Genomic DNA, 10879 nt, shown 5'->3' with positions numbered 1-10879 from the left:
TTAGTCAGTGAAGAATGAGTAAATTAATAACTGATACAGCAAAAGAAGATATTACAAAAATAATTTTGGAAGGCATCTCTACTTGTTAGTAAAAACAAAGTTTCCAAACACAAGGACCTTTCCCCCTTGGCTGTCTGTTAATGTGAATAAAGCCCTTTTCTCAGACAGTCCTTTTCCATTAGAAGGCAGGTTCAGGTACCTGTATTTATGCTAAGTGCAATCTTATACTATACTATAAGAGAAACATGTTTCAAACAATCTGGTTTATTTTCTGGTCCTGTTAACACTACATTCATTTAAAATGGCCATCAAGTTAAACTAGTTGCATGACCAAGAACTCTCCATCTATGCTGAGAACATGTGAAATATACGGAACCACAGAACTTTAAAAAGTGCTCATGAGGCAGTGTTTTGGGAAAAGAAAGATGAAAAAAGCTAAAAATTAAATATATCTAGCAATCAAATGACAAATTTCAATTGAGATCTCTATATTCTAGACCATTACACAAATAGAATATATACATCCTCCAACAGTTTTTTTTCTTGTGGGAGTCACTGGACTGAAGTTGGTCCTTCTGCATGTGTGGGAGAGGCTGGATGGGAGCAGGTTTTGTGAAAGAAGTCACTAAGGGGATGGATGTCCAGGAAGGGAAAAGCTGAGCCTGTTACTTTATTTCAGTTTTGCATTGGCAGGAACCAGGGTGATGAACTTGACAAAGCTCCAGGTACTTCCAGGAGACTTTGTCAAGGGAGTTGGAAAAAAACATCTTCAAACTTTCAAGACTTGGCTGAAAATTAATTGAAACACAAAATTAATAATGAGTGGAAAATGAAGACCTGCAGCATTTCTTTTCAAAATAATTTTTCTGAAAAAATAATTTTTTCATTATTCTCTCTATAATTTTTTCCTTGTGGTTGTGATTTACTCCAAAGCAGCATCGAAATGAACACATCCAAAATTCTTAGTTCCTCAAGGAGATTTCTCACTGGACCAGCAAGGTGTTTTCTTCCTTTAAGGCTTTCTTCCTTTATGCTACAGGCCATGGTGAGAATTTGGTTAATTCCATAACGGAAGACTGAACCTTGCCCTGTGACTCTCAGCCTGTATATTTTGATTTTCTATTAGAATTCTGAAAACTCAGGTCTATTACTTGCCCTCGTCAAGTGTGTTACTACTGCCACCTGATCAGCCACTGTTGTTCAGAGGAGGAAGAAGAAGAAAAGGTAAAGAAGCTGCCTGCTTCCCTGGCATTTCCTAGATGCAAGGATGGGAATTGTCTCTCTGGGGCATGGAAAAGCACATGTATTGCTCCTGGAAATCTGGAGCTCACACGTCTGTGCTATTGTTGGTATAAATATATCTTTGACCTCACTTGCAGACCATGACTCTTCTTATGAAGGAAAGTGTTCATGAGAGTTTCCACATGGAGATTCAGACATTGCCATCTTTAATGAAGGGATTTGGGACGTTGGTGTACACCAACCACTGTCTAACGTTTGCCCACCCTTATCACAGACTCCTACTTCTTTGGATTCATTCCACAGTTCATCTCACCCAGATAAAGCACCAACATGGTAAAATGTGATTCTGTAATAGTGCTTTTGGCCCTGTATTTAAGCAAATAATTCCAAAAAAATTCAATTTGTATAAATTAATTTTTTTTTGTTTGTTTTAAAGCATCAACTTTACCCGGGGCACAATTGAAATATTTAGAACTTACTGCACAATCCATCCTCACAAGCATTAGGGCAATCCCCACAGGGCTCTCCTTCCTTGTAGGGTGTCTTCATGGAATTCTTTAGATTCCCCCTGAAAAACCAATGTTATCAACATAAGCTATGAAGACATTATACAATATCTGAGAAGAAAATTTAATTATAAAGGTGTTTATGTATACTAATTTACACTCACTCTTTGGTTATATGTCTATTTTTATATATGTGCTGGGTTTATCTGGAAAAGTTTTGGCAGTGGGCAGAGAGGGCAAAGGGGAGAGAATTTGCAGGACTGGCTTTTGTGAGAAGACACCATAAGCTGCCCCTGTTTCAGACAGAGCCAGTGCTGGCCAGATCCAGGTTGGACCTGCTGCTGCTCAAGTGTGAGCCCACCAGTGACAGCAGAGCCTCTGTGATAACACATTTAGGGAGGGGTAAAAACTGCTGTGTAGAGGAAAGGAGTGAGACTCTAAGAGAAATAACTCTGCAGACACCCAGGTCAATGAAGGAAGAGGGGTAGGAGGTGCTCCAGGTGCTGGAGCCTGAAATTCCCCTGCAGCCTGTGGTGCAGCCCATGGTGAGGCAGCTGTGCCCCTGCAGCTCCAGAGGGGACCAGGGATCCACCTGGAGCCCATGGAGCATCCCACGCTGGAGCAGGAGGATGCCTGAAGGAGGCTGTGATCCTGTGGGAAGGCCCTGCTGGAGCAGGTTCCTGGCAGGACTTGTGACCCTGTGGGGGACCCACGCTACAGCAGTCCATTCCTGGAGGACTTCACCCCATGGAAGGAACCCATGGAGCAGTTTCTGAAGAACTGCAGCCTGTGGGAAGGACCCACAGTGAAGTTCATGGAGGGACTGTCTCCCACGAGATGGATCCCCCACTGGAGCAGGGGAAGAGCATGAGGAGGAAGGAGCTGCAGAGACAGTGTATGATGAACTGATCAGAGTTCCCAATCCCATCCTACTGTGCTACTGAGGGGCAGGAGGTGGAGAAAATCAGGAGTGAATTTGAACTTGGGAAGAAGGGAGGGGTAGGTGGGAGGTGTTTTTAGGTTTGGGTTTGTTTCTTTTTATCCTGTTCTGATTTGATTGGTAATAAATTAATTGCCCAAAGCCAAGTCAGTTTTTCCCATGATGGTGATGAGTGATCTCCTCTGCCCTTATCTTGACTCATGAACTTTTTGTTGTATTTTTAATTCCTCTGTCCTGTTGAGGAGAAGAATCATAGAGGGTTGGACTACTGATGGTCTGTCAAGGTCAACCCACCACAACATATTACACTGTGAATATGGAAATGAATTTTAAGCAGCATATGAAATAATCACTCTACCTTAAAATTCCTACTAAAGTTTATTTAGTATTAATTATAGTCTTCACTGTACTGTACATATTGATCTGCCTTTCTGAACCAAGATTTCAAGTTGAATGTTGAAAACAATTTTTTTCTGATTTACTGCTATGAAAATTGGGATTTTTAGGCAAACGAAGTTTAATTTGAAAAGTTTAATATAATTTGGATGTTGCTTTTATGTGTTTTATGCTTTTGCTTGTTTGACAACTCTTTTGATGAGTATCTTTCTGTCTTTTCATATTCCTAATACACTCTTCAAACCTCTTCCTCAGCTATAAGTGATGTGCTCTATTACAAATGACACCATCTCCCAAGTAATTTTGATAATGCAATAAGAAGTTCCAAAATCAGAATCAATACTTACGCGGGGCAGTACTGGCAGACATAAAAGTATTTGAATCTGCTGTTGCTACAGGAAGCGACGCCACATGCAATTTTATTGGAATTGTGCCAAACCATCTGTAGGTATAAGAATAAAAATCATAGAAGGATGAAAAATACATATTTGAAAATCATTTAAATGCAATACGCATTACAGAAATGTTTGCAATGAAGTCACTTATTTGCCCTTTGTATTAAAATATGAGTCCCGCCTTGCTGAAAACTTGCTTTCACCCCTATTCAGTCAAAGAATATTGAGGATATAATGATAATTAATCACACATATATATAAAATCTCTGAGTTAAAATGTCTCCATTACGTATATTTTCATTCAATGAAGATTGTTAATGTAGGAATCATTATGTGAAATTTTGTATCCTGTGTTTTGTGCAGGTGAACAAAAGGAGGTTATGATAAGCTGTTGATTAACTGGAAACTCTCTGAGCCAATGGAACTTTGTAGACTGCAACAAAACTATTTATATTTTGTTACTGATACTTTAATAACCTTGTTTTTCTAGTGTCTGGACAATTTTCAGATGTTAAACAAACAAGTTGCTTCCTCCTGAAGTCTTTAAATACCATTATCTTTACTCTTTATTGCATAAGACACTTAGCCTATTATTTTCATTTTAATTCTATTAGTTTGAAAGTTTCCATCTTGTTTTGTCAGAATAACCCTTTAGTTCTCTATTGCACTTATTTCTTTTAAAAATGAAAGGGTAACAGTTGCTTAACTAACATGTAGATATTTATTTATTCAGCCTGAAATATATATATATATATAAATGCATCTACCTGAGTGTAATGGCCAATCCTAGCACCTTCTGTTTTTGCTCCAGTTCCATATTTGAAACTTTTCTCCTCATCGTACCAAGTCTGAAGAACATGTGACCATGAGACTGGGGCGGTTGACATGAAGAGATTTTCACCACATTGTACATCTGAAAAGAGAAAGATCCTGAGAAAGGCATAAAGGATACACATGCAGGGGAAAAAAAAACAAAAAAAAACCAACAAAAGGTGAGATGATTTTCACAGAAATTCTCATCCCAGATGGAGCAGCAGGATGTTGTTTTTTCCAGTTCTGTGACATCATTCTTTGTTAATACACAGGTTGTCATTTGACCAGTTTGCAGCATGGCCAGCCTGTCTGTCTGGTAGTTTGGTTGTTGACAGACCTTCTGCATGACTGCAGATACACAGGCACATGTGCAGCACAGGTTCATGACTAATTTTGTTATTTGGAAGTTACCAACCCCATCATTATTCAGGTCATAGCCCAGTAATCTTGGGAAAATCCCAATAATCCAAAGTTAACTGCTGGTACACAAGAAGGTGTCCACACTGTCTTGAGCTACTGTTTTCATTTAGGTCCAAACTTACTGCATTAGTTCTCATCTGGGATTCACCTTAACAAAAACCAGACAATTTAGGTTTTAGGCAAAAAGTATGGACAGGACTGTCCATATCTTAAACGTGACCTAGAGAGAAATCAGTGAGCACCACACTGGGTACTGACTATTGTTAACATAGTATGGCTGTAACTTCAGTATCCAAGGACTGAAGTGTTAATCTGAACCTCAAAGACTGCAAGTTGCCTGGGGATTTATCATGTCTTAGAAACTATGCTTAGCATCACCAGCCAATTTTGGATCTTCACCCCTTACCCCTTTCTTTCCAGATATTTTGAGCCAGCACATGCAAACTTGTTCCTGCCCTAAATTTGGTTTAGAGTCTCTTCTTTCTGATGGGTATTTTGGGCGAATATGCTTTATCTCTATCATCTACTGTAGAAAGTGGGATATTCCTATGTAAAACTGATGCAACTGGGATGAGAATGAGATTGAACTTTTCTCACTTGCTGGACAGATTTATATCGAGAAGTTTCCCTTTGTCCAAAAAAAATCTAAATGTTGTATGAATTGTATCTCAAAAAACCCAACAAACAAAATCAAAACTGGTTATATCAACTACATATGTGACATTATTCAGTTACACTTGTGTTTCACTTACCTGTTCTCCTCAGATTACGAGGACTGTGACTTAAAGTACATTGATTGGCCCATTTTTGGGCATTCTCTGCAGCCCGAGGACACCATTCCTTAATGAAAGAATAAAATACGAGTCATTCAGACACATGCCAATTAATAGCCCCTCATAAGGGAACAACATTTGGAGATTACATTTCAAAGTAGAAAAAGTGAAATATAAAATCCTTTTCATCCCCCTTTTTTTGGGGAAGGGATGGGTAGGCAAAAAGTTACTATGCATCCAGGGAATAGAAACTGTGGAGACTGATGAAGAATGAATCAAAAAGAAATTAATAGTGCCATGGATCCTTCTTCTCCTTTTCATTTTCCTCCAAAAGAAAGAGACATTATTTTTCATACAACACAAAATTTTTCAGAGGTTTTTTTCATCTGTCCAGCTTTATGCTTCTCTTGGTGCTGGCCATGCTCCATCCTGGTGAAAGGTCTGGAGAATGAATTTGCGGCTAAACAAAATAATGTAACCTGCATACAGTCTTGTGCCTCTCATAGAGTCCATTACTCATTAAAAACAGATTTACAGCACACAACTTACCATCTTCATCATGTTGCTGGCAGTTGGTTTTACTCCTCTCCTGAGGGCATTATGTCTGTCAACAATCAGCTTTTGCTGATCTGCTCTGCTGGTTGACAGAGCATCGACACCTTCAGGCTCCTAAATGGGAAGAACATGTTATATTTCTGTTTTATTTGAATGTAACTAAATCCTATATCCTTTCTAAGAAATATTAAAATATCAAAATAATTGTATTGATCAATTCTATTGATCAAAGAGATGATCCTTTGATGATGAGGAGGAGGTTTGATGATGATGGTGGAGGTTCTGTGACTACTGTTTTATCTCCTAAGTATCTCTAGGAGAACTTCCATGTGGAGCAGCACAACAATGGTTCCATGGCATGGAGCTTAGCAATAACAACATTGATTCCTGTATTTTATCTTCCAACCCTCTGTGGAGGACTGAGGTATTCTGGAATGCCTCTTGTGCCTGTAGACTCTTAAATTTAGTCAAACAAATCAGGTTTATTTACTATTATTATAATTTTCTACATGAGGTTGTGAGGAAACAGGATCTAAAAATCAGCTGAAGACATGAATGTGGTTATAATGTAGTTCCCTTCTTCTGTATTTTATACCATGCCTATCTTTTTTTTTTAATTGTGGGAAACTGTTGGTTAATCACAGGATCATCACAGACCTCTTGTGGTCTTCACCAGCACATCCCACTGAGTAGAAAATGAATGCCTATACTTTCATACCATAGATTTTGTTACAATTCTGCCATAACTGATAGCATTTCTCAAACTTTTCATGTGTTCTCTAATTAAAAAAGAGCCATGTGAAGAACTCAGTCTCTTCTATACATTAATTCTCAACTAGTCTTCTAGACTGAAGCTTGGAGAGCAGAAATTGAAGAGTTAGAGTGAAAAATAATAATAAAAAAGTAATCAGGGCTTCAGTCATAATGTTTCTGAATCAGAAGTGGCAAACTAAAGACTTCAGTCTAAGTATGGGTTGGGAGGAACCACTATGTGTGTGCATTCAGTATCTTAATTTAGCTGTTTTAAGGAAATCAGGGACACATGATGAAAGGATGGATGTTTGAGCAAAGGGAGAGGCACGTAGCTCAGGATCCGTAGGATGAGGAAGGAATTAGGTAAGTGCTGTCTGTAAACCTGTGGGAAACTAATTGGAAGAGGGCTGGATCTTTGGGAGAACATGATTCCTGGATCTATGTATGGAAACTTCTGGAAAATATAGTTCTCTCTGATCCAATTCATAAGTAATAGCGAATCTTTAGATGGTTTATTGTGCAAATGTGCATCCAGTTGACTGCTTCAAATGGAAGCAGACTTCAAAGATTAAAGTTTTCCAGATCCTAGATATCTAATAAGACTCTTTATGCGTGGGATTGGTGTGTACAGGAAAAGCCATATTCAGTCAGAACACAAGTGCCTCAGGGTCCACCCAAATTTTCTGAGTACAAAATGTGGATCCTACCTGTGCAGTGGATGGAGGCAGTGCAGCCGTGAGACACAGGAACACCACTGGCAGAATCATCTCTGAAAAGGTAGAATGAGGATTTAATTTATTTTTTATATAGCTTTCATTTCTCTGATACTTAATGCATCTTTTTCCAATGTATGTCCTTACTTTTGCCCAAGAAGCAATGTAATATGGTTTTTAATTTGTTTCCTCATCTCCTCCTCCTATTTTACAAGTAAAATAATAAAACTAATTCCCCCTCATTACCAAATTTCTATGAATGAATTGCTTTGTATATCTCATACTTCCTACTGTCATCCTGGCTGAATATCTCCACCTGAATTCAGAGGTGTTTGTGCTTCCCTTTCTTATTCCCTTTCTTAACTTATTTGGTTTTGAAAGGCTGCTGGTTTTGGTTTTAAGTTATTCTTGGGGGAAGGCCAATAGGGTTTGCTGATCTTTTCATGTTCAAAGCCCCTTTCCCTTGAGGCAACCAGTTTATATAAAACACAAAGTGCCCTGGAGAACACTATTTGTATTTGTGGAGAACATGTGGAAAAGAAAAACTACCCTTTTCCAACTGGTACAGCAAGGTCCCTGCTCCTCACCAGCTTCCTTACCTGGCACTGGAGGTGACCCACAGTTCCCAACCTGTAGGCAGAGATGCTGCTCCAGCTCTGCTAAACAACAAAGCCCTTTGAAGTGGACTGTGACTATGGGCAGCTGCAGCTCAGAGGCTAAAAAACTGGACAGACTGGTCACATCTGTCCAATTAATCTCTCACAGCCTTCAAAATAAAGTGACTTATTCCAAACACCTGTTCTTGAGAAAAAATCTGGTTGATCCAGGGGAAAACATACTGATATTTAACAGTATAAGTAGTTGATTTCCTGTTCTTGGTACTGCTTTATGTCACTTGCTTTGAGCTGTGCCATCACCTGTGTCTCCTTTAAATGCTTTAGGATAACAGAATTTTTTTCTTATTAAATTTTCGAACACTTATTTCCCAGAGCCATTCCAAAACTTTGAAATGTATCTGATCTAGGTGTTTAGCAACAAAAGATTATACTCCCAATATCATGAAAAAATGATTCTTTTCACCTAATTTTTAACTAGAAATTAAGTAGAGCTGGGGGTTATTTTTAGCTGTACTCAAGTTACAAGCAAAAATACGTCCTTTGAGTGCAAAATATGATGATATGCAAATACAAACAATCCTTTTTGCATGTAAGACACATTTTAAAGGAAAAATAACTCTTTGCTGAAATTCTGAACCTTTCTATTTAGTAAAGCTAACTCAGAGACATAGGCAAACTATTCATTCACTGTAATATTTTCTATGAATTAACTTACAATTAAATATAATTGGTAATTTAATACAAGTTTCAAAATGCCATTGGAATGCTTTTTAAGACCCAGTGGGTTTCCCACTTCAAGATATTAACATACTTTTGGCAATCCCACTGATTTCAACCAAATGCTTACAGTTTATGAGATGTAAATTTAATTGCTCTGCATTAATTTCTAGGCATTGGTCCTAAAAGCAGTCTCTCTCTCCCCCTCCCCTGTTCCCCCTCAATCAAACATAAATCAGGACATGTGCCAAGTCTTACTGACTTTCCTGCAAATCCATCTGTATACCAGGATCTGCCACTGAAAGATGGTGCTTTAGCATCCCTAGTTTGTATCAATTTGGCAAAGTTGTGTGAATATGTTTTTTCCATCTCTCCTTCTAAAAAAAAAAGTGTATCCTAAATTATTCATTGAATTAAATATCCATTACAAAAGAACATCCCTATTTTTATTTTTTTTTATTATCCTTGAAAAGACCTGGAGTATAGTCTCTGGCATTCCACTTGTACAGCATTGTGCACAAAGTCTTACTTAACAGCCACCTTGCACAAGAGGAGTAAATTAAACAAGGTGGTAATTTCATCACTCTGAAAATAGGTGATGATAGTATCATATACCAATAGAATACACCAAGCTCAATGTATATCCCATTCAATATGTTTGACTGTCTCTCTGTCCCTTTCTCTATGTACATATAATCTGCCAAGATGCTCTTTCTTGCTCACAGGTGTCTTTTCATCTGTCATTTCTGACTGTTCATCAATTTTCTTCCCCTTTTTTTCCCAGTTTTTGTTATAAGGTTGCCTATGTAATCCTTATTTTTCGCTAAATAAAATCCTCTTTCTGAGACTGCCCTAAGTTGTTCAAGAAGCCTTCTGACAACAGGTTGTATTTTAATACATGAAAAAAATTACAGTACTCAAAGGTAACAAATCAATATAAATCCTACCTTTTGTTTCCAAGAAGATCAGAAATTTCTTCTGTCTTTCTTCAAGTAGTTATGGCAGTGACGAGACTTCTTTCCTGGAGGGTGATTTATAGCTCTTCTGTTTGCTGATAGGACAAGATGACTCAACGTCACAGGTATTGCAAAATTCAAGTACTGACCAGAGAGAACAATGTATTTTTCAAGTGCAAATTCACCCAAAACTGAGGTTGTTTGCTTTTGTTGCATTTTAATTTCCTCTTCTTGTACTGGAAGAGATGGAATACTCTGAAATGAGTTTTTATATGTGAAATTTGCAGTCAAAGGAAACGTGGTACAAAGCTCTCTGCTAATGATTGACATGTCCAGTTGTAGCAGCACTTGATCCTAATCTCCAGCAATACCAATAACCTCAGGTGGCTACTGAGGTGTCTCCAGACTGACATTGTTCTCACCAAGATGGAATCTTGCCTGTTGATTTTTCCATGGGGATTTAAAAAGTCTTGGGCCAAGTTCCTGTTCAAGCTGTGGCTTCTTTACATCCATCCTATAGTGTAAAAGTCAAAAAAGGAGACAAGGATATTTCTGTAGTTTATACTTTCACCCAATATTGGATATAGATTAAAAGATTACTGTGTGCACTAACATTAAAACACATATTTGTTTTGGCATTTCCGGGTACATGTGGTGAGAAACATTGCCATGGGTAGAAACATTACCAGGTCAGAAGGGATTTGTGTGCACGTTGACTGTCTACATTCAGTCACAAGTAATTGCTAACCATACCAGTTGTCACTGCCAGCTTTTATATCAAATATTTTTATTTTTCTATTTAAGTTCAGATCTTCCCTCTTTGTAGTCATACAACTCCTACCCTAGTCCCTTGTGAATATTTCAGAACAGGCCTTTGCTTTTCAGCACCTGGGAAACCATAAAAACATCTACCAGATGAAATGGAAAAGGTGTGATTTGTTGGTTTGTAATTACAGAGAAAGGAACACTATCAGCAAGTTTGGGGTTGACACCAAATTACAGGGAGCAGTCTGTGTGCTGGATAACAAGGCTGTCATTCAGATGAATCTCAAAAACCTGAAGAAGTGATTTGATGAAAAAGGT

General features: G+C 38.1%; 1 protein-coding gene across 1 annotated transcript; it reads right to left on the bottom strand.

The window, feature by feature from the left end:
- On the bottom strand, positions 1 to 9864 carry LOC113956667 (cysteine-rich venom protein kaouthin-2-like). The gene is made up of 8 exons (XM_027663477.1): positions 9788 to 9864; positions 7501 to 7562; positions 6035 to 6154; positions 5465 to 5552; positions 4247 to 4392; positions 3432 to 3526; positions 1722 to 1810; positions 1 to 788 (listed from the first exon to the last, which is right to left on the bottom strand). The coding sequence occupies exons 2-8, from the start codon at positions 7558 to 7560 to the stop codon at positions 778 to 780; spliced, it is 609 nt and encodes a 202-aa protein (XP_027519278.1). The 5' UTR covers positions 7561 to 7562; positions 9788 to 9864; the 3' UTR covers positions 1 to 777.
- Positions 9865 to 10879: the final 1015 nt, after the last annotated feature.

This window comes from Corapipo altera, unplaced genomic scaffold (genome assembly GCF_003945725.1).
Source record: "Corapipo altera isolate COAL_440 unplaced genomic scaffold, ASM394572v1 116, whole genome shotgun sequence".
Taxonomy (NCBI): domain Eukaryota; kingdom Metazoa; phylum Chordata; class Aves; order Passeriformes; family Pipridae; genus Corapipo; species Corapipo altera.
The sequence above is the reverse complement of the archived record's forward strand: the minus strand, read 5'-3'. Positions and strand labels throughout refer to the sequence as shown.